The sequence below is a fragment of the Mus caroli genome, unplaced genomic scaffold (assembly GCF_978045245.1).
Source record: "Mus caroli unplaced genomic scaffold, Mus_caroli_1 scaffold_10, whole genome shotgun sequence".
Lineage (NCBI taxonomy): Eukaryota > Metazoa > Chordata > Mammalia > Rodentia > Muridae > Mus > Mus caroli.
Window position 1 is genome coordinate 544,367 of NW_028227265.1, and position 24,059 is coordinate 568,425.

General features: G+C 38.7%; 2 protein-coding genes across 3 annotated transcripts in view; one reads left to right on the top strand and one right to left on the bottom strand.

Moving 5' to 3' along the window:
• The window catches only part of LOC110300626 (coiled-coil domain-containing protein 7A-like), a 319,531-nt gene extending 304,622 nt beyond the window's left edge, over positions 1 to 14,909 (top strand). The window contains exons 57-58 of the mRNA XM_085843505.1: positions 5,461 to 5,556; positions 14,748 to 14,909. Coding sequence (XP_085699631.1) covers positions 5,461 to 5,556; positions 14,748 to 14,767 — 116 coding nt within the window. The 3' untranslated portion in view covers positions 14,768 to 14,909. The remainder of the gene's footprint in view (positions 1 to 5,460; positions 5,557 to 14,747) is intronic.
• A 3,793-nt stretch (positions 14,910 to 18,702) lies between these two features.
• Positions 18,703 to 24,059, bottom strand: part of Itgb1 (integrin subunit beta 1) — a 46,893-nt gene continuing 41,536 nt past the window's right edge. For both annotated transcript variants that reach the window (XM_021169898.3, XM_029480434.2), the window contains one exon: positions 18,703 to 19,884. In XM_021169898.3, coding sequence (XP_021025557.1) covers positions 19,819 to 19,884 — 66 coding nt within the window. In that variant the 3' untranslated portion in view covers positions 18,703 to 19,818. The remainder of the gene's footprint in view (positions 19,885 to 24,059) is intronic.

Consider the following 24,059-nt stretch of genomic DNA (forward strand, 5'->3'; position numbering starts at 1 on the left):
GACAGACATTAAAATACTAAATATGTCAAAAAATGCAGAAAGTGCATAAAAAAAGGATTGAGGAAAATTCCTATTTAAATGTTGAAAGAACATTTCCTGACATAGAAAAGCTCATTTTTAAATTAGTGTAGAATATTCACTTCATAATTTAAAACGTATTACAATAATACAGACATTATGGTTCTGGCATACACAGAGATGAGCTGTAGTCACCAAAAGAGCAGAAAGATACCAGAAGTAAACTCACACCTATGCTGCCAAGGCCCCAAGACCATTCAGTGTGACAAGGCATTCCACCACACATGGTGCAAGGGAAACATATATTCCAAAGCTGAATGATGAATCTCCGAGTTTTAGCCTAAATTATTCTCAAATGTGAACTCAGGATGAATAAACTCCTGTAAGTAAGAGTCAAACTGCAAAACTATTAGAAGATATAGAGGAAAACCCACATGATACTGGATTGGATGATGTGTTTTAGAGGTGACGGAAAAAGACATATTTTAAAACCAAAAATACAAAAATATAAGTAAATTTGGCTTTATTAGAGTTTTAAAAATGCTTATATCAAAGTGTCACAGCATTTTTCAAGTAATATATAATAAAGAAAAATTTAAAATCCATAAAAAGCAAACCATGGGATTAAAGAAAAAATTTCCAATTTTATTCCTGATTAGAGATTAAATGTATCAAAAATACATTCATAGAGCTATAAAACTTGTTTTAGCTACTTTTTCTATTGCTCTGATAAGATACCCTGATAAAGGTAACTTAAAGGTGCAAGGTTTGCATTTGGCTCACAGTCGCAGCCTGTGTACTAAGGAAGTCAAGGCATCAGGAACCTGAGGCAGCTGCTTCCATTGTATCTAAGTCAAGAATCAGACAGTACTGAATACAGCCCACACCTCAGTTTCCTTTGTCCACTTAGCACTCAAAGATTCCAGTGCAGAACTTACACTACTCCAATGAGCATAAACAAGTCATGTCCAGATCTTTCATCATGTTGATGGTTAGCACTAGCAATCACAGCACCAACTTTTTAAAACTTGACACTCAAACATGTGACTTTAATCATAAACTTTCACTGCTTCTCATCAAATTTTCATGGTCCTCTGCTAGCAGAAATAAAATTCAGATTCCAAAGCTCCCATAATCTTCAGCAATTGGAGTAAGTTAAATGTCCAAAATCTACATTGTCACCTGAGACTCAAGCAGTTTCTATGTGCTCCCTAAAGTAAAAAATCCTGTAACATAATTTCATCATGGCACCAACTATATATCCCATTCCAAAGTATGACCAAAATATAGCAGGGAAAACACCAAATCTACAAATCTGTGTCGAAAACTGGGGACTCATAATGAAATAATCTGAACCTCAAAAGGCCTCAGCACACCCACTCCTCCAGTCCTGCCGTCTGCAGCACATTATCTCTTGATTAGGCTGGCTTCATTTCACACCTGCAGCTTTCCTAAACAGCCCACAGACCTGGCATCTCTAATGTCCTGGATTCTTACTGCAACTTGGGATCTACCTTCACAGCTTCATACAACATCCTTTTGGGACCTTACAACATGTTGCCTGGCCACAGCTACTCTTTAACAGTGGAACAGGTGTTCACGAACCTTTAGTTTTATAAAATCCACATATGCCAAGAAAGTACCATAGTGTTCCCAAGTTTTAGTTCCACACTGAGAATCAGTCTGCATTTTGAGGGCACAACTATATCAGCCTCTGCCTACTGATCCTGGAGAAACAAAGCACTTGCATTCAAGGAGCAAGGAACCACATCTGTTGAGACTTTTTTCCTTCATATAAACTTGGTTCTTCACTGGGTAGAGGATTCAGTGGATTTTGTCCTCAGGACACCTTTCCTATTATCTCTGCTCAACACAGGTTTCCCCTAAGTAGTGCTTATATCTTCAGCGATTACAGCTGCTGTCTAATGCCCTACTTAAGAAATTTTCTTTGCCTAAAAAATTACTTCATTCCTTCTCCATTCAACTTTACTGAAGTTCTCAGGAATCAAGCAAAATTAAAATAGATTCTTCCTCAAAATACCACACATGTGGCCCCATCCATGTTCCTGATATACTATTTGCTCCCTTCTCAGAATTCTTGAGCAAGTTTTCCAATTCTCTTAGCATTTTTTTTCTTCCAAGCTTCAACCAAAATGTCCCTTTATGATCTGTTTATAGCACTCAGGGTTTTTGTAGGCCAACATTCCAAACTCTTCCACATTCTTCCTTTAAACCACTTCAAAAGTCCTAAAACCACATAGTCAGGTTTAAAAAAGTTATTTATTCTTTGTGAATTTCGAATCATGTACCCCAATTCCACTAATCTCTTCCCTCCCCTCATACCCACCCTCCGCTCTTGAAACCTCCCTCCACAGCAAAGAATAAGAGAGAATCTCGTGCGTGGAAACTGTAGTGTTTCACAGTGTGTCCCAGAGTCCATACCCTTTGTCCATAATTTTGTCGTTCAAATGTTCATTGTAATTATATAAGGCCTCTGGTTTCTGCTACATTATCAGTACTGAAACCTTACTCTTCTCTGATATCTTGTTTTTGTCCTATGTAATAGAGATCCTGTAGGTTTGGATATATAGAACTGGCACCTTCATATACTCCAGTATTTCACCAATGAAAGGATAGTGGGTATAGACCATTTCCAGCCCTAGACTGGGACTAAGAGATATCTGAGCTAGTCAAACTACCAGTTCTCCTGCCCTGTCCTAGATGGTCCATCTATTGCCTCATTCACCAAGTAGCAGGCCTAGCTCTCCCACTGTAGTGCCTAGGGGACCTACAGGGAATGCTCTCCTGAGTGCTGCAGCAATTGAAGGGCAGTGACAACTCTCTCACCCTTGTGAACCAGGGCCAGTTTTCCTGCCTGCCATAGGCGGTAAGGGGTGAGAGTGGGGAAGGGCATCTCTCCTTTGCCCACACTCCCCAGGTATGGGGCCAGGTCTGCCATGCTCACATCATCACTCCCACCCACGCTACAGTCAGCTCTACTGTGCTGCCAGGCAAGGTACAAGGCCTGCTCTCCCAAGTTGCTGCAGCCCATGAGGGGCAAGAACAGTACTCCTGCTCTCATGACACCAAGGCCAACTCTCCCATTATGTCCAGGCAAGGAATAGGGCACAGCCTTCAGGGGAGGGGGGGGGAGAGGGGGAGAGAGGGACTACAAATGAATAAATAATTTTAAACTAAGATAATGATTGAGAAAAAAAAACCTGACATCCACATTTGGTCTCTACGTGAGTGCAGAGGGGTGTCAGGAGTAATGGAAAAAAGGAAGAAAAATGGGCAGTGTGACTGGCGAGAGAGCTCAGTAAATGGCTTATATACCTAAAACTGGATCAGCAGAGGCAGTGGATCCCTGAGGCCCACTAACCAGTCTGCTCAAGCTAACCTGTTAGTTATGTGTCAAAGAGAAACCCTGTCTCAAAAGAAACAAAATGAATAACATAGTTGGAATGAAACTCAATGTTCACTACTAGCCACTACACATGCTCACACATGTAATATGCAAAATATACTGGAACACTTATGTACATGGCCCCACGGCATAAATGCACCCACATTCACAACATTATCAATTAGCTAACTACCTAATTGACTAGAGTATGTAAGTGATAAGTTGATGATTCTGCCAGTATGAACATAAAGACACCTACATCCTTTCTATTAGCCAGCATTAGTCTTTTGATGAACTGAAAATACTATTAAATTATGTATTTCTTTGGGGATTATTTTCTTTAGAAGGGACTCACCACATAGCCATTGGCAGACCAAGAATTAACGATGTAGACCAGACTATCCTTGAACTCATAGAGCTCTATCTACTTATGACTCTCAAGGGCTAAGATTAAAGGTCTGTGTCACCACGCCTGGCATGAAATTATATGTTAGGTGTCAAAACTACAGAACATGATTTAAAGAAACCTGAAAGTCCCATGAGAATTACAAAGACATTCTACAGAAATAGAAAAGTCCATTTTCAAGTTTTTACAAAGTCTCAAAATAATCTTGTCAAAGTACCAAGTAAGAAGAATCCTGCTTCATCATTTCAGAACTTATTCCTATGAAAACATTATGGTTCTGCCTAGAAACAGGTGACACTCAGACCAATAAAACAGAAGAGAGATCCCACAACTATACTCATCTCTTTGCCCCACCACAGAGTGTGAAGAGAACAGTCAGCCACAGATGGTGACAGAGGTCCTTAAATTATATTCAAAACCCAACTCAAAATGAATCAAAGACCTATAAGTAAGATCTAATCTACAAAAATACTAAAATAAAATTTAGCAGAAGTTTTATTTTATGATACTTAATTTGCCAATGTATTTTTGGATGGTCATCAAAGATCTTTCTGTATATGTAAATATAAGGCGATCTTGTACATCCGATCTTCCTACCTAGGCTTCCCAAATGCTGGCAATACCGTAGCATATCACAACACTCTGGTTAAGCTGTACCAGGAATCCCTTCAGGGCTTCCTATATACTAGGCTCAACCACACTCCAACCCTCTCCCTCTTCTTGCATTGCATTTTCCATTGTGGGAATATCACCTTCTATTCCAAAGGTAAACATAGTGCCATATATAGATTACTATCACTGAAAATTTACATTTTAGATACTCATAGTTTCATTTGTTGTCCTACTAATTTTTTAGAGTTATATTCTGACATTTTTCAGCTCTTCTGTTTAGTTTTTTTTTATATGTATTTATTTATTATATGTAAGTACACTGTAGCTGTCTTCAGACACACCAGAAGAGGGCCTCAGATTTCGTTACGGATGGTTATGAGCCACCATGTGGTTGCTGGGATTTGAACTCGGGACCTCTGGAAGAGCAGTTGGCGCTCTTAACCACTGAGCCATCTCACCAGCCCCTGTTTGGTTTTTTTATGTTTTCAATTTTTTATTTTAAATCTGTATGAGTGTATTATGTGCATGTATGTGGGTATATCGTGCGCATGCCTGGTACCTGTGGAGATCAAAAATGGGAACTCGAGTTACAGATCATTGTGAGCCACCATGTGGGTGCTGGGAATCCAGTCTGGGTCCTCTTGAGGAGCATCCAGTAGTGTTCTTAAACACTGAGCTATTGCTCCAACCTCCTTTTTGATTTTTGAGACAGGGGTGCTGTGTTTAGGAAGGCTGGCATCATGCTCCAAGAAGACAGCCAATACCCATCTCTCTGCCTCAGCCTCCCAAGTTTTGGGACCAGGGGTTCACACCAACATCGTAATGAATGCTCTTGACCAGCACAACTAGCAGGCAAGGGCAGCTCAGGCAGAATCCATTTCTGCAGATTATGCTGCTTTATATAGATCAGTGAATACTTAGAAGGGAGCTTTGCTTTAGTGGGGACTGAGATTTAAGTCTTCTAAGTTTTTCAATTATTTAATTGCAATTACCATCCACTTGCTCTCATTATTTTCAGGTCAGCCTAAGTCTGAAAACTCTGATGAAAAAGGTATCAAACGTCCAAATAATCTGCACATGCCTGCCTCTGTTGCAAGGAAGCGTCTCCTTAAAGGTAAAGAGATAACTATAATACAGATGAGAAAAAGCTCTGTTGTTGCTGTTGACTGTATCTTCAGCACATGGGCCCTTTCCAATGAATCCAGCGTGTGTTCTCATGTTTCTCCTGTTTGATACCTGTTTGAAGGGCTTTGTAGTTCTGTGTTGTAAAAGGATCCTGTGCATAGATTCTCCTTATCTTTAATTCAGATATATTGATTAGTTTTCTTCATTTATCATAGCCTTAATCTTCTGGGTCTGTGAATTGTAGTATGGGTATCCTGTACTTTATGGATATATTCACTTGTGGGGATAGGTCTGGGTAACCTCACTAAGGGTGGTATTTTCTAGTTTCATCCATTTGCCTGCAAATTTCATAGTGTTCTTATTTTTAATATCTGATTAATATTCCATTGTGTAAATGAACCACATTTTCTTTATCCATTCTTCAGGTAAGGGGCATCTGGTTGTTTACAGTTTCTGGCTATTAGGAACAAAAGCTTCTATGAACATAGTTGAGCAAGTATCCTTGTGGGATGGTGGGGCATCTTTTGGGTATATGCCCAGGATTGGTATAGCTGGGTATTCAGGTAGAACTATCCCTAGTTCTCTGAAAAACAAAACAAAACAAAACAAAACAAACAAAAAAAATCCCGCCAGATTGATTTCCAGAGAGGTTGTACAAGTTTGTACTCCCACCAACAATATAGGAGTGTCCGCCTTGCTCTATGCCCTCACCAGCATATGCTGTCGATTGAGGTTTTTATCTTAGCCATTCTGATGGTGTAAGGTGGAATCTCAAGGGTCATTTTGATTTTCATTTCTCTGATGACTAAGGATGTTGAACATTTCTGTAAGTGCTTCTCAGCCATTAGAGATTCCACTGTTGAGAATTCTGTTTAGGTCGGTACCCCATGTTTTAGTTGGGTTATTTGGCTTGTTGACATCCATCTTGAGTTCTTTATATATTTTGAATATTAGCCTTCTGTCACTGATGTTTTGTCCTATTGATGGCATCAGTTGTCTTACAGGAGCTTTTCAGTTTCATGAGGTCCCATTTATTAATTGTTGATCTTAGTACCTGAGGTATTGGTGTTCTGTTTAGGAAGTTGTATCCTGTACCAATGCACTCAAGGCTATTTCCCACTTTCTCTTCTATTAGATTTAATGTTTCTGGTTTTATGTGCAAGTCTGGTTTTATGTTCAAGTTATGTACAAGATCCACTTGGACTTGAGGTTTGTTTGGGGTGATAAATATGGATCTATTTGTATTCTTCTACATGCAGACATTTGGTTAGACCAGCACGATTTGTTGAAGATGCTTTCATTTTCCCATTATATGGTTTTGACTTCTTTGTCAAAAATCAGGTAGCCTTGGTGTGTAGGTTTATTTCTGGGTCTTTGATTCAATTCCATTGATCAACTTCTGTACCAAAACCATACAGTTTTTATTACTATTGCTCTGTAGTACAGCTTGAAATCAGGGATAGTGATACCTTCAGAAGTTCTTTTATTGTACAGGACTGTTTTAACTATCCTGGGTGTTTTGTTTTTCCATATGAAGTTGAGATTTGCTTTTTCAAGGTCTGTAAAGAATTGTGTTGTAATTTTGATGGTTTTACTATGCTAATTCTACTGATCCAAGAGCATGGGAGATCTTTCCATCTTCTGGTATCTTCTTCAGTCTCTTTCTTCAGAGACTTGAAGTTCTTGTCATTCAGGTCTTTCACTTGCTTGTTAAAGTTACTCCAAGCTACTTTATATTATTTGTGGCTATTGTTTTTTTGTTTGTTTGTTTGTTTTTTAATATATTTTATTACGTATTTTCCTCGATTACATTTCCAATGCTATCCCAAAAGTCCCCCATACCCTCCCCTCTCTCCCCCATTTCCCAACCCACCCATTCCCTTTTTTTTTTTTTTTTTTTTTGGCCCTGGCGTTCCCCTGTACTGGGGCATATAAAGTTTGCAAGTCCAATGGGCCTCTCTTTCCAGTGATGGCCAACTAGGCCATCTTTTGATACATATGCAGCTAGAGTCAAGAGCTCCGGGGTACTGGTTAGTTCATAATGTTGTACCACCTATAGGGTTGCAGGTCCCTTTAGCTCTTTGGGTACTTTCTCCAGCTCCTCCATTGGGAGCCCTGTGATCCATCCACTAGCTGACTGTGAGCATCCACTTCTGTGTTTGCTAGGCCCCGGCATAGTCTCACAAGAGACAGCTATATCAGGGTCCTTTCAGCAAAATCTTGCTAGTGTATGCAATGGTGTCAGCGTTTGGAAGCTGATTATGGGATGGATCCCTGGGTATGGCAGTCTCTAGATGGTCCATCCTTTCGTCACAGCTCCAATCTTTGTTTCTGTAACTCCTTCCATGGATGTTTTGTTCCCAATTCTAAGAAGGGGTACAGTGACCCCACTTTGGTCTTCATTCTTCTTGAGTTTCATGTGCTTAGCAGATTGTATTATATATCTTGGGTATTGTGATGGTTTGTATATCCTTGGACCAGGGAGTGGCACCATCTGAAGGTGTGGCCTTGTTGGAATAGGTGTGGCCTGGTTGGAATGGGTGTGTCACTGTGGATGTGGGTATAAGATCCTCACCCTAGTTGCCTGGAAGTGAGTCTTCCACTACCATCCTTTGAATGAAGACGTAGAACTCTCAGCTCTGCCTGCACCATGCCTGCCTGGATACTGCCATTCTCCTACCTTGAAGATAATGGACTGAACCTCTGAACCTGTAAGCCAGCCCCAATTAAATGTTGTTTTTTTATAAGACTTGCATTGGTCATGGTGTCTGTTCACAGCAGTAAAACCCTAACTAAGACAGGTATCATAAGTTTTGGGCTAATATCCACTTATCAGTGAGTGCATATTGTGTGAGTTCCTTTGTGATTGTGTTACCTCACTCAGGATGATGCCCTCCAGGTCCATCCATTTGCCTAGGAATTTCATAAATTCATTCTTTTTAATAGCTGAGTAGTACTCCATTGTGTAAATGTACCACATTTTTTGTATCCATTCCTCTGTTGAGGGGCATCTGGGTTCTTTCCAGCTTCTGGCTATTATAAATAAGGCTGCTATGAACATAGTGGTTACCGGTTGGAACATCTTCTGGATATATGCCCAGGAGAGGTATTGCTGTATCCTCCGGTAGTTCTATGTCCAATTTTCTGAGGAACCGCCAGACTGATTTCCAGAGTGGTTGTACAAGCTTGCAATCCCACCAACAATGGAGGAGTGTTCCTCTTTCTCCACATCCTCGCCAGCATCTGCTGTCACCTGAATTTTTGATCTTAGCCATTCTGACTGGTGTGAGGTGGAATCTCAGGGTTGTTTTGATTTGCATTTCCCTAATGATTAAGGATGTTGAACATTTTTTTCAGGTGCTTCTCAGCCATTCGGTATTCCTCAGGTGAGAATTCTTTGTTCAGTTCTGAGCCCCATTTTTCAATGGGGTTATTTGATTTTCTGGAGTCCACCTTCTTGAGTTCTTTATATATATTGGATATTAGTCCCCTATCTGATTTAGGATAGGTAAAGATTCTTTCCCAATCTGTTGGTGGTCTTTTTGTCTCATTGACAGTGTCTTTTGCCTTGCAGAATCTTTGCAGTTTCATGAGGTCCCATTTGTCAATTCTTGATCTTACCGTGCAAGCCATTGCTGTTCTGTTTAGGAATTTTTCCCCTGTGTCCATATCTTCAAGGCTTTTCCCCACTTTCTCCTCTATAAGTTTCAGTGTCTCTGGTTTTATGTGAAGTTCCTTGATCCACTTAGATTTGACCTTAGTACAAGGAGATAGGAATGGATCAATTCGCATTCTTCTACATGGTAACAACTAGTTGTGCCAGCACCATTTGTTGAAAATGCTGTCTTTCTTCCACTGATGGTTTTAGCTCCCTTGTCGAAGATCAAGTGACCATAGGTGTGTGGGTTCATTTCTGGGTCTTCAATTCTATTCCATTGGTCTACTTGTCTGTCACTGTACCAGTACCATGCAGTTTTTATCACAATTGCTCTGTAGTAAAGCTTTAGGTCAGGCATGGTGATTCCACCAGAGGTTCTTTTATCCTTGAGGAGAGTTTTTGCTATCCTAGGTTTTTTGTTATTCCAGATGAATTTGCAGATTGCTCTTTCTAATTCGTTGAAGAATTGAGTTGGAATTTTGATGGGGATTGCATTGAATCTGTAGATTGCTTTTGGCAAGATAGCCATCTTTACAATGTTGATCCTGCCAATCCATGAGCATGGGAGATCTTTCCATCTTCTGAGATCTTCTTTAATTTCTTTCTTCAGAGACTTGAAGTTTTTATCATACAGATCTTTCACATTTGTGGCTATTGTTAAAGGTTCTGTTTCCCTAGTTTCCTTCTTGGCCCATTTGTTTGTATAAAGCAGGGCTACTGGTTTTTTGTTTTGTTTTGTTTTGTTTTGTTTTTGAGTTAATGTTATATCCAGCCACTTTGTTGAAGGTATTTACCAGCTGTTAGGGTTCTCTGGTAGAATTTTTTTGGGATCACTTATGTATACTATCATATCATTTGTGAATAGCAATATTTTGACTTCTTCCTTTCCAATTTGTATACACTTGATCTCCCTTAGTTAGTTGTCTTACTGATCTAGCTAGAACAGCAGTTACCTTTTTTTTTTTTTTTAAGAGAAAGGGAGAGAGTAGGCAAACTTGTCTTGTCCCTGATTTTAGTGGAACTGCTTTAAGTTTCTCTCATTTAATTTGATGTTGACTCTTAGCTTGCTATATATTGTTTTTATTGTGTCTATGTATGCACCTTGGATCCCAGATCTCGCCGAGACTTTGAACATGAAGAGGTGCTGGATTTTGTCAAAGGCTTTTCGGCATCTAATGAGATGATCATGTGATTTTTTTTTTCAGTTTGTTTATATGGTGGATTATATTGATGGGTTTCCATACATAGAACCACCTCTGCATCCACGGGATGAATCCTACTTAATCATGGTGGATGATCTTTTTTTATTTGGTTTGCAAGTATTGTATTATTTTGGCATCAATGTCAATAAGGGAAATTGGTCTGAAATTTTCTTTCCTTGTTGAATCTTTGCGTCGTTTAGGTATCAAGGGTGACTGTGGCCTCATAGAATAGAGTTTGGCACTGTTTCTTTCGTTTCTCTTTTTTGTATAAGATTATTGGTATTAGCTCTTCTTTGAAAGTCTGGTAGAATCCTACATCAAAGCCATCTGGTCCTGGGCTTTTTTTGGTTGGAAAACTTTTAATGATTGATTCTATTTCCTTAGAGGTTGTAGTACTATTTGTTTACCTGATCCTGATTTAACTTTGGTAAATAGAATCTATCAAGAGAATCATCCATTTCTTGTAGATTTTTCAATTTTGTGGAGTATGGCTTTTAAAGTAAGACATAAGGAGTCTTTGGATTTCCTCAATATCTGTTGTTATGTTCCCCTTTTCATTTCTGATTTTGATAATTTGGATATTGTCTCTCTATTAGTTTGGCTAAGAATTTGTCTATCTTGTTAGGTTTTTTTTTTTTTTTTTTTTTTTTTTTTTTTTTTTTTACAAAGAACCAGCTCTTGGTTTTGTTGATTCTTTGAATTGTTCTCTTTGTTTCTAATTGATTGATTTCCACCCTGGGTTTGATTTTTTTTTTTTCCTACTGTTTACTCCTCTTAGGTGTATTTGCTTCTTTTTGTTCTAGAGCTTTCAGGCATGCTGTTAAGTTGCTAGTATGAGATCTCTCCAATTTCTTTATGAAGGCACTTAGTGCTATGAACTTTCCTCTTAGCACTGCTTTCATTGTATCGCCTAAGTTTGGGTATGTTGCGCCTTCATTTTTATTGAATTCTCGAAAGTCTTTCTTTCTTTGACCCAGTGGTCATTGATTAGAGAGCTCTTCAGTTTCTATGAAATGTGGGTGTTCTGTTGTTTTTGTTGTTATTGAAGTCTAGCAATAGTCCATGTTTATCTGATAGCATAGCATGCATTATTTCAGTCTTCTTGTATCTGATGAGGCTTGTGTGATTATATGGTCAATTTTGGAGAAGTACCATGAAGTGCTGAGAAGAAGATGAAATCTTTTATGTTTGGGTGAAATGTCCTTTAGATATGTTAGGTCCATTTGATTCATAACATGTTAGTTTCATTATTTCTCTGTTTAGTTTTTGTCTTGACCAGACAGGCCTCAAACTCATAGATCTTTTTGTCTCTGCCTCCCAAGTACTGGTATTAAAGGTGTATCCCACCACTCCTGGTGATTTGTATACTGATAAGGCTCTAAAACCCAGCCACTAAGAATTCAAGTAAAAATAGTACAAAGAATATACTACAAATAGCCAAAACACATGAATACATGGTGCTGTAACTGTTTCTGTTATGCTGGTAAAATACACTGACTAAAGGTAAGCAATGTAGGGAACAAACAGGTGTATTTGGCTTACAATTCTGTGACAATCCATATTTGCAGAAAAGTCATAGTGGCAGCTGGTCATAGTATATCCTGAGAAAAGAGCAGAATAATACCGGGCAGTGGTGGTGCATGCCTTTAATCCCAGCACTTGGAAGGCAGAGGCAGGCAGATTTCTGAGTTCGAGGCCAGCCTGGTCTACAGAGTGAGTTCCAGGACAGCCAGGACTACACAGAGAAACCCTGTCTCGAAAAAAAAAAAAGAGCAGAAGAAAATGAATACATCTCTGCTGCCTGCTTACACTAATCTACCTTTTGTCCGTTAGGACCCTCTGCCTGGGGATTAATGACATATCTGTGGCTGCTCATAGGATGGTAAAATGATACATAATATATGGAAAACACTGTGGAAGTTCCCCAAAGTGTTTAAGATAGAATCATATGATAAATATTTGTTTAACCAATTCAATTATAGAATTAGTCAGAACCTCAACTGTCCACTGGCAGATAAATGCTTAAACTAAATGTAGTACTGTACATAGAATGGAATATTATTCTAAAAAAGAAAAAATCCAGACACATGTCACAACATGATATCCATAAGAAGCCAGTCTCACAATACAAAAATGTATTCATATGAGGTAATCAAAGTAGCAAATTCATAAATGCAAAAAAGCAAGAATGGTGGCTAACAGGGACCTTTAACTTGGAGAATCATTTAATAGACATAGAATTTTCTTGTTTCTTGAGGAAAAGACATTCTGGAAATGGATGGTAGGTAAGAGAAATACTGCATGGTGGGTATGCTTAATGTGCCTAACTGTTCGCTTAGGAAAAGCTAAGAGGGCACATTTCATGTTATACTTGATTTACAATGTTAAGTATTAATAATTTACATAATTAAAAATAAATACAGAACAAAGTTTTTATCCCATTATTATATTTAATGGGAGTCAAGTATCTTAAACAGCCGTTTTACTTTTTTTTTTCTCTTGTCTATTTTCTACTAATTGCCTCTGTATTGATGAAAATGTGATACGGTCTTTTAACCTTTTTCATTTTTATCAGTTCAAATTTTGAGAGAAACTGAAGCAATTCTAGAAAGATTTCTCATACACAATAGATCCTCTGATGGTTACCTCTTTCCTCTTGCATTGTGTCTCCGTGTTCATAAATATATCAGTCTTAACACTATTCTGCCTCTGAACTGTAGAAGAGTCACTCAAAATCTGTTCCTTAAAAATGTCTCCTAGTACTGGCTCATTGGTCTAGGGGTATGATTCTCACTTTGGGTGCCAAAGGTCCCCAGTTAAAATTCAGGACGAGCCCAGTGTTGAGGTGTCTCTGACTTTGTGCTGGAGAGATGGCTCAGTGGTTAAGAACACTGAGTGCTCTTCCAGAGGTCCTGAGTTCAATTCCCAGCAACCACATGGTGTCTCATAACCATCTGTAATGGGATTTGATACCCTCTTCTGGTGTGTCTGAAGACAGCTACAGTGTATTCACCATATAAGTGAAAGACTCAGACACAAAATAATATTAACTGGAATTGTTTCTTGTATGAGACTTACTACTCACTGATGATGTCTGTGTAGACACCTTTTTCATCTATGGACAGTTTGAGGTGACACAGTGATGTAAGCATTTTCCCACATGGCCATCTGTATGCCCTCTTTTGAGAAATATCTCCTGATCATTTGTGTGTTTTCAAGTTGTCCTGGCTGTAACATATGCAGTTTTTGCATGGACTGTGGATGAGACATTGGGCTGCACCATTGGTATGTTTCCTACTTGTGAGAGCTGTGCTGTGACACAGACTTATATTCTCAAAGATTCAATTTTTTGTTTTGCTGGTTTCTTCTATTGATCCCCTTTGCAAGTATATGTTTTATTTATTCTTTGACAATTTCATATACTTATACAATCTATCTTGATCCTATTTTCCCCAAACTCCTACAATGCCCCTTTAGGTTCCTTCTCTTTCTCTGTTTTCCACTGGAGCTGGGAGGACCTGATTAGTGGAATGTCTATTGATCTTGCTGTCTTATGTGAAGATATCAGAGTGCTGAAGCAGTACTTTGGTCTGCATTTTCCTCTCTGTAACAAAGTTGGCACAAATACCTCAGCATCAGTGATACTGGATGATCCAATTGTTTCCATCAGTCTCAAAATGGGTCTTTATTGTAGACTTGGAGCCATTCCTTCCTGACTCAACATCTTATTTTTAATATTTGCTTGTCATCTCAGGCATATTAAGTTATGTAGTTTATATCAAAAAACCAAAACTCTGCAAAGGCTGAGCGTGACTTCTCCAGCAGTGCTGCTGTGTGTGGTCTGAGGTAGTCAGAATGCAAATCCAGGTGGGAAGTAGCAGCATAGACCTTTGATCCCCACACTGAGGAGGCAAAAGGAGGATCTCTGGGAGATCCAGGCCAGTTTGGTCTATAAATCAAGTTCCAGGACTGCCAGCACTTCATAGAGAGGCCATGTCTCAAAAAAACAACCAACCAAACAAAAATGTACATCTATGGGCCTCACCCCACCAGCGCTAGGGTTCACATCCAGCCATCTGCCCCAGCCTTGGGCTGCTGTCATGCTGCTGTGGGCTGAAGACCCACTGTCCAGAGCTCATGCCACTCTCAGGTAAGAAAGTCCAGGCATCATTTTTACAGACAATAGCCTTTGGACTCAAATTGTGCTCCATTTCTACTGCTTATTTGACGTGGGTATTGTTTTCCCTGACACAAAATATAATGCTATATTTAATGTTATTGAATATTATGAAATTAAATAATGGAATACTTTTTCTTTAGCATTAAGTACTATTCCATGAAAGCTTACTGGACTTCTACACTTGAAAGAATCCTAGTGGTAAGCAGCATGAAGATATTCATGGATGCAGTGAGGCAAATCGCAATCGGAACCAATGTGTGGGAAGCCATATGAATGGATGGTATTTATAGAACAGAGTGGTGTGGAAGGTCCCTGATGAATAGGGTAGGACCAGATCATGAAAGTCCTTCAAAGACAGCAGGTGGGTTCTATTGTCTCATGGCTAATTTTATCCTCCTAATTTAAAAAATAAAAAGTTATAATTATTTTTAATTCACAAGTGAAGAGTTGGGAATGAATATGGCTCAGTGGTAGAGACCTTATCTATCTTGACAGGCCCTTAAATATTGGGAAAAAAACTTTAGGTCATAAGGAAGTATTCACTCATTCAAATCATTAATGCTTAGACATTGCACAGTCAACTGCCAAGGGTTTAAAAGATAGGACTTTTGTCAATTTAGTGCTTTTGAACATTTAAATGTTAATTAACCACATTATTATTTCCTAGGGAGTATAAATACTGAGTGTGACTATACTAAATCTAATCTGGATTATCACTGACAAAGGTATTAGACTTGCTGACTATTTTGAGTCTTGAAAGCATCTATTTTACCCCCAAGAGTTAATAGATGGCTCAGCAGTTAGAAATACCTGCTACTCTTGGAATAGGTTAGAATTTGATTCCCAGTACCCATGCTGAGCAGCTCACAATCATTTGTAACTCTATCTCTAGTGAACCGTGTGTGTGTGTGTGTGTGTGTGTGTGTGTATACACAAGTTAAAGACAAAATAAAAAAAGAAATGAGTTGGAGTAATTATGCTCATCTAATATATTCCATTGTTTTGTGGCAAGAGTCAATAAGGAATTTAATTTCTACTGAAAAAATGTAAAAGATGCGCTTGATGTAGTTCCTATACTTTGCAACCTTTCACTGTAAAAATATTATTTACATCTCATATATCCATGCAAACTAGCCCCTAACATGAAAAGAAAAACTTACAAAGTTAGCCTAATAAAACTGTCAGTCAATGTAGAGTCAGAGAAATATACAAGTAGTAATACAATGCCAAGCTCTACTGGTTCTTTGAGGATTTCAGAGAGAATATACACAGAAATGAGTAGAATCAGAGTCAGCAAAACTTGAGTTGCAGGGAAGGGAAGCTTTCACTTTGTGGATTTCTCTTTCCAATGTAAGTTTCGGCTTAGCATAACAGTCAGCCTTCCTTCATAGGAGGCAATTCCTGGGTAGAGTGCTCCTATAAACTGCTGAAATCACAGTGCCACCCACATGTCTACGAACACTAAAAATCTGGCATTCAGAGGGCTGGGAATAGAACTCAGTTGGTAGAGTAATTGTCAAGTACCTTTACTCAGCAGTCAGTCCTCCATGGGTCTAGCACCCCTGCCTTCCACAAAAGGGCCTGGCATATGAGAGATCCCTGGTAAATAAGCAGATGTGTAAAGAGACCTGTTTTAGAAAGTTCTAATGCTTTCTGCTGAGAGTAAATCAGGAAAAACTTCAAAATTGTAAGCCCATAAAGGCAGATACTGACTCTTTAAAGGGATCTGGAAAAATGACAAATAAATATTAAAATGAATTGGCCAAGAGTTCTTTTAATTAAGGATTAGGACTATAAAGTTAAAAATGTATGATGCCTCAGGTATGCCTAGAATTTGGACTGAGGCAGGAGCATGAGGTCACCTACTGAATTACTTAATAAGACCTAGTCCCAAAGCGGGGGGGAAAAAAAATCAACAACATCAGGAGGAGGAGGGGAAGAAGGGAGGAGGAGAAAGAGGAAGAAGAAGGGAGAGGCAAAGAAGGAAGAGGGAATAAGGGGAAAAGTGATATTTCCAACTCAGTTTCCATGAAAGAGTATTCTATGACACAAACGAGTATGTTTGTAGAGGCAGTGCTTGAGATGCACCCCCATAGGTGCTTTTAAAAACCTAAGTTCACTGTCCCCATCCCCAGAACAGTTTAACCGGATTCTATGTATGTGATGTTAATATGTACCTACTATGAAACGACCTGGTCATAAGCACTGTACGAACTCAACCAACCACATAAGCAAACAGCTGCTCCCCTTTGCTATAATCCAGGTTCTAGAACCACTGGCAGATGGTGCTTAAATGATCCTCTTCTCCAGCCACTTTTTTTCAGAATGATTATGAAAGAGTTCCCTTCCATTAACACTCCTGTAGAATTTTGTGGAAATGTGCATGTTGTCCTTCAATATGGAACAGATGAATTGGGCTTTCAACAGGTAGCTACAGTGACTGGAACTTTAGATGTTTAATTTTAAGTAAGTTTGTTAATAACCATAAGCACCTTATGGTGCTCACAATGGAGAACACAGTTCAATCATTAGCAGAAGCAACCTCTCTCAGACTTATTTGGAGAACAATTCTCAAATGTCTTCTTGTTTAGATCAATGAGAACTGGGGCAGCAGAAACACCTGGAATTCTTCACTGGGAATTAAGGGATATATATAAACTTTGAAAAGACACAGCTGAGGTATTAACCAACAAATAAGGGACATTGATCACTAGAATTCAGGGTATTGAGAGCTTCATGGACAGTTCCTTATCCATAAGGCAGCTTTGGAGTCTGTTTTGCCACTGAAGAACAGTGACTTTAAAATCAAAGGTATTTTGACAATAACATGTAACTAGGTAATTAATATAAAATCTGTTTCAATTACCAAAGCTGTAGAAAACTGAAAGTTGTCAGAAGTCCATATGTATATGTTAGCACTGACAGTGACAACTGATGGTTTATTTTCAGAACTCCTCATCACTCTTTGGAACAGCTTGAACCTTAAGATCGCTCTGTGGTTGCTGATGTTCCAGCTTGCTTTGACTAGATAAGATGCTTCCAGTACCTTCTGGTGTGGTAAAAAAGGCAATTAAACGACATTTGTGCTATGTGTGTTTAAAATGAGTGGTTCTTTAAGTGTAATTTGATTTGTCAGTTGATCCTATAGAATAAAAAAATTTACACTTTCAAGCAGGGACACTTAGAAAATAAAAATATGTTGTTTTAATATTAAAATCATAAATTCAGGCTGAAGAGATATTTCATTCAGTAAAGTGTTTGCCTTGTAAGCATGAGGACCTCACTTTGATCCCTAGAAACCAAGGGAAATAAAATGCCAGGCACAGTAATGAATGATTGTAAGCCTAGCACTAGAAAGGGGTAAAACCAAAAATCTCTGAAGGTCACTAGCCAGCCCCTCTGGTAAGTTCTAGGCCAATAAGAAACAACTTTGTGGAATTGGTTCTCACTTTCCAACCAAGGTTGTTCTCTGGCCTCCTTATGCAAACATGTAGGCATATACATGTACTCACATGTGAACATGAGACATACTCACACATACCCATTGATAAGAAAGCACAGAAGGCTGGTTAAAGGTACTTGCTGCACAAACCTGGAGACCTAAGTTCAATCTTCAGAATCCATATAGTTGTTTCCACACAGTTGTTTCTTAACCTCCACGTGCCTGTCATGGCATGTATACGCCAACACATATAAAGTATGAATTGACTTCAGATCAGCCTTCACAGCAAGAGATTTTACCTATTAAGACACTTTGCCAACCCAAGTTCTTTTACGGAAATAGTTTTACACAAAAATAAACTAAAACCAAAAGAAAGTTAAGATTTCCCTAGTTCTTCCTAAGAATGAAAATACAACCCCTCTCTTAACTATTAGTTCTCCATCATCTAGTAGCCTAAAATGATATTCATAAAATGTTCTGCTAACATAAGAATAAAACACCTAACTAAAATCTGTTCTACTACCCACTCCCCACATGTCTAAAATGAGCCATTTTGGCTTAAGTGGTTTGAGCCACGTTTCTCTACCATATCTTTAACACATAAAAAATCACATGCACAAAACTAATAAAAACACAGAGCCAAAACAAATCACTTAATGTATTTAGGCCTTTTTATTTTAATAAATAACTTCAGTTAATAGCACTGTCAAAATGAAAAGGCACTTAAAACAAGATTGTGACTAGTTCAAGACAGAGCAAGCATGTAGGGAAGGCATGTGCAGGTGCACAGTGGGTGAATTGCTGCTGGGGGGCCCTGCCCAGGCCCTGTAGTCCTGCAAACAGCAGGACAGCTTACAGTATTTGTGAAAAAGGTAAATGTACAGCCAAGGAAAAGAAAAGGTAATGATAAAAAGTCTTACCCCCATATTGCAAACAGACACATTAAAAGATTAGAGAAGGTGATAAAGGAGCACCAGGAAGGAATTAAAGAAAAAAAAAAAGGTAAAATAAGCTCAACCCAAAAGGTCCCCACTCAGCAATGCTACTAAAATTATGGCCTTTATGTGAATAGTGCTAAGTCAGGGCCTTTTTAGCAGAGAAGTTCCCAGTACTTTTATCCAAGGTTGGATTTATAAAGAAAAGGCGTCGGAGTTACAGGATCAAGTAACTCACAATGGCACACAGGTTTTAAAGCTAAGATTTCCTTCCCACATCTCAGAATTTTTCCAATGGACTTGAACATCAACTGTGTCAAATTTATTTTAATTGGAAACTGTCAACACACTTGTCTTCCACATACATACATCACTGGGAATTCCCAGAGGGCAGCCAGCAGGCTAAACAAAGAACAAAGCCACCAGCAGGACTGTTCTTTGATTTTGTATAACTAGCCCTGGCCACCCTGTGAAGCTGAAAATCAGTCATGGTTCAGATGCTGTGATGCTGTTCAGCTCTGCCCTGCATTGGCACTAGCAGTGTCATTCAATCTAGTGAGAGCTTGATTCCAATGGTCCAGAAGGAAGGGTTAAAAAGGCACACTGTGACCTCAGCTGACAAGGATAAAGATCCTTTCTCAAGTCTTCTGTCAGTCCCTGGCATGGATTATAACATTATTTTCAAAATAATAAAAAATTAAAAATTATACATATTGTACATTTTCCAAACCTGCATGTGAATAAAACCCTGGCCACAGAGCCCCAAAACTACCCTACTGTGACTAAGATGCTGCTGCTGTGAGCTTGGTGTTGCAAAATCCGCCTGAGTAGGATTCATTTTCCCTCATACTTCGGATTGACCACAGTTGTCACGGCACTCTTGTAAATAGGATTTTCACCCTAAAACAAACACAAATTGCCAGTTACTCTCTAAAATCAGTGTTCCAAAACAAGATTAATAGCTGCAGTTGTCTTAATAAGTCTCTTCCAATATCCAGTGTCAAATAGAGTTTAGAAGGCGAAGATAAAATCTGGCACAGTGGTGAGAAGGCCAGCTCTGACCCAAAAGTCTCAGGCTATTAGAATATTGTGCTCTGACTCCAGTCCGTCATCCCTAGAGGGCTACTTCACAAAAGGACTCCACACAGAACCCGTACAGCTGCCATTAGAGTCTCTGAAGATCTTGTACCAACTTATGAAAACCCTAAAAACCTAACTTACACACTCTAATGCTTAGAAATGCTTATTATAGGGTGGCTGGCTTCCATCCAGGGAAGGAGATGTGCTCCTGAAACCTCAGTTCTATAGAACTGATTTCTGGATATGTCTGGATATGTCTGCCAGTGTCACCCAAGGCACTCTGCCCATCAAGTCACAACCCAAAAATATGCTTACAATGTTAACTAATATCCATGCTTCATGAAATTGTTATTCTTCAATAGCCTAAGGGTAATGTTAATCACAGTTCGACTCCTGAGTGAGAACAGCTGCAAATTCAGCAGGGGACTCAAAACCACAACAAACATTTCTCAGGATTGAAAAATATACTACAGTATCTTAAGCAGAACAACAGCTATCATAATTATATAATCATAACTTTGCCCTTGAAGAGAGTATAGTATGGATAGATATGAAATAAAGTGATCTGAGAGTTCAGATTAGAATTATATACATAATATAAAGAATACTAGAAAAAGGGTTAGGGTTATTAACATGAGAAGTTTAAGAATACTTCCATAGGGAAACTGACTATATAGAAATTACTAAAAAAAACAAATACAAAGAATGCCAGAGGTAGGGATACATACACTTCATTTGAAATTGAAAAATATATTCTGAGGTGCTGGGAATGGAGCAGAGACTAGAGGAAGGCAGAGTGGGTATCTACCAAAATGACAGCAGCTTTGTAAATACCAGTCAGAACAAGACCGCACACCTGATCACTCACTTCCACTCCTCAAACATAACTTTTCTGTGCACAAAGGGTGTGTGGTGGAATGCTGGTTGGTTTCTGTCTTGACACAAACTAAAGTCTCCTTGGAAGAGGGGAATCTTAATTAAAAAATTGTCTCCAACAATACTGGCCTGTGGGCATTTTCTTGATTGCTAATTAGTTAGGAGAATCCAGCCCACCGTGTGTGGTGCCACCCCTGGGCAGGTAGGCCTGGGATGTATTCAAAAGGCAGCTGAGTATGTCAGGGAAAGTATGTTACTACACAGCAGTAAGAACTTCTCTGGAGGTCTCCAGGTGCCTACCCCATGTCCCTGCTTTGGTTTCCTCTGATGATGGGGTATACCAGTAAACCAAATAAACCCTTTCATTTCTTCAAGTTGCTTTTAAGTATTGGTGTTTATCAAAACAACATGATGCCAACTTTAATCTCAACATAAAATCATGTGGGGACCAGTCTCTGGCATATCTTGATTACGTTACTTAAGGCAGAAAGCCCACTATGAGCAGAATCATTTCCTGAGCTTGAATGCTGTATAAAAGGAGAGAGTGAGCTGAGCCCCATCATCTGTCACTTTGATTTGACCAGGTGTCCCAAGCTCCAACTGCTGTTAACTACTCCACTATGACAGACTGTACCCTCGAATTGTGAACCTGAGTAAATCTTTTCTCATTAGACCAATGGAAAGAGTAAGCAATACAAGATTCATCAACAAACATTCTATTACACTGACAACAAAACTGCTCACAATCTCAAGATCCCAGCTTGCTGGCTGTTTGGGGTTTACAGCATTCCTTCATTCAGCATTCATTCATACAGCATTCATTCAGGTAAGAGGTTTCCAACTTCCTGGGTGTGATGCTAGAACTGCCTGTTTTCAAATATATTAGGCTACTAAACTACTATTTAACTGTCTTTAAGTTAAAGCATTTAACAAAATCTAGTATTTACTGCTTAAGACTAATAAGGGAACAAAACATAAAGCAAATATAAAAGGAGAGAAGTTCAGTATTTATTATCATGAAGTCTAAAGCAGAATTTATATGGAAAACACTTACCTTTGGATAAGTTTGGTTTGCCATACATACTAACATTTATATTCACTATGTCAAAGTACAATCAAACAAAAATTTAACATGCAAGTTAGAGATAAACTCACTATAATATGCATTAGGTATCAGTTTAAAAGAAGGTAAGCTAAAGTAATTCAGATTAGTTCCATCACTCAGGGTACAGCCCCTGCCCCAAGAAGCCAAAGCATATTTGCATCTAAAGTGTAGGCTATCCTTTGGGGTGAGTCCCTCTTTGTCTACTATGAGCAGCTGATAGTGGTGGCTATAAATTACTTATGTATGTGAGGTATGTGAGCTATGCAATGAAAACTGGGAGGTTTATAGCTCACAGCAGGGAAGGACAGACCTGAGAATTTTGTCAGTGTCCCAACATGGCAGTCTTATATGCTCACATAATTACAGTGTCTGCTAATGGTGTAATTAATTGGTAAGAAGTTTTGGTCCGCTGGGCGTGGTGGCGCATGCCTTTAATCCCAGCACTCGGGAGGCAGAGGCAGGTAGATTTCTGAGTTCGAGGCCAGCCTGGTCTACAAAGTGAGTTCCAGGACAGCCAGGGCTATACAGAGAAACCCTATCTCAAAAAAAAAAAAAAAAAGAAGTTTTGGTCCCTTATCACAAAAAAAAAATGTTTTTATATGATTTTTTTTTCTGATAGTTTTACACTCATTCATTTGTATTGCTCATTTCTACTATAATATTCATTAAGATAACATCTTGGGATAATCTATAGCCATAAATTTTCTTAGATTTCAATAATACATAAATAAATTTTAAGAAACACTTGCTTTTTTAATTGTATGAAATGCTTATTCTAGCTGAAGAAGGTAACCCTAACCCTGATAGCCAAAAATTAAATCAAGAATACAAACATTAAGTGTAAATAGTAACTATTGATTAATATTACTCAAAGTGTCATTAAAGGAAGGGCAAATAATTTACCACAGGAAAAAAAGTGAAAATTCTTCTGTGAGAAGTAACTATATGAAACTGCTAATACCTGATTGTGACCACAAAGATAATAAATAAATAAATAAAATCACAGTAATTTCACTAGCTAATCAGCTTTTCTATAAAAATTAAGTTCTGTAAAGTATCAGGTAAGAGTGAAAGAATGCATCAAGTTTCACACACATGATTTAACAATAACTTTCTACCAACAAACTAGCCTTAAATAAAAGTTTCTTAGCAGTAAAAGAGATACAGCAAGTCATGATTTCTAGTACTGCTGCTGCTTCCTGTGTCCCTTAAAAATATACAACATTCCCTGATTTGGGGTTTTCTGCAAGTCTTTTATTTTAATTGACTGATTCACTGCTTAAGTGATTATACATCCTGTAGCCCTTCAATTTGGCTTTCCAAGGTCAATAACAGAATAAGTAAGCATAACAGCAGTGCTGAGCTCTGTGTAGTAGAAAAGTGGTTCTCCCATTGTTTGCCCAGCAGGGAGCCAGGAGCTTTTCTCCCTAGGTGTTTGTACCCAGAAATATGACTCTGAGACTTATTTATAAATAGGGCTATAAGCTTGGGCTTATTCCTCAGTTAGCTCATAACTTATATAACCCATTTATTCTAACCTGAGTTCAGCTATGTGTCTGGTTTCTTCTCAGTTTCATAGATCTGACTTCCTCAGGGTTCAGGGTGAATTTCCTGCTCTTGGCTCTTTCCCAGAATCCTCATCCTCATCCTCCCCCCTCCCCCTCTCACTCTCCCCCCTTTCCCTCTACCCCCTCTCCCTTCTCTCCCTCTCCCTCTCCCTCCCTTCTATTACCTGCCTCAGGCAAACAGCTTTTTATTGACAGGTGATGCTTCCACACAGTGTGTAAGAGATTCTCTCTACACAATAGCATTACCCCAAATCACAACACTGTCAAAATGGGCAGATCTGTAAAGTGTTCTATTTCTTCCTGACCAGTAACCTGCTAATGGGTCCAGGGCAGAGGATAGGGAAATAAGTGTTGGAATCCCATAGTCTGAACTTAAATCTCTTTTCACTAACTAGCTGTTTTTCTGCCTCAGTCTTCTCTTCTATAAAACAAGAATATAGTCCCCA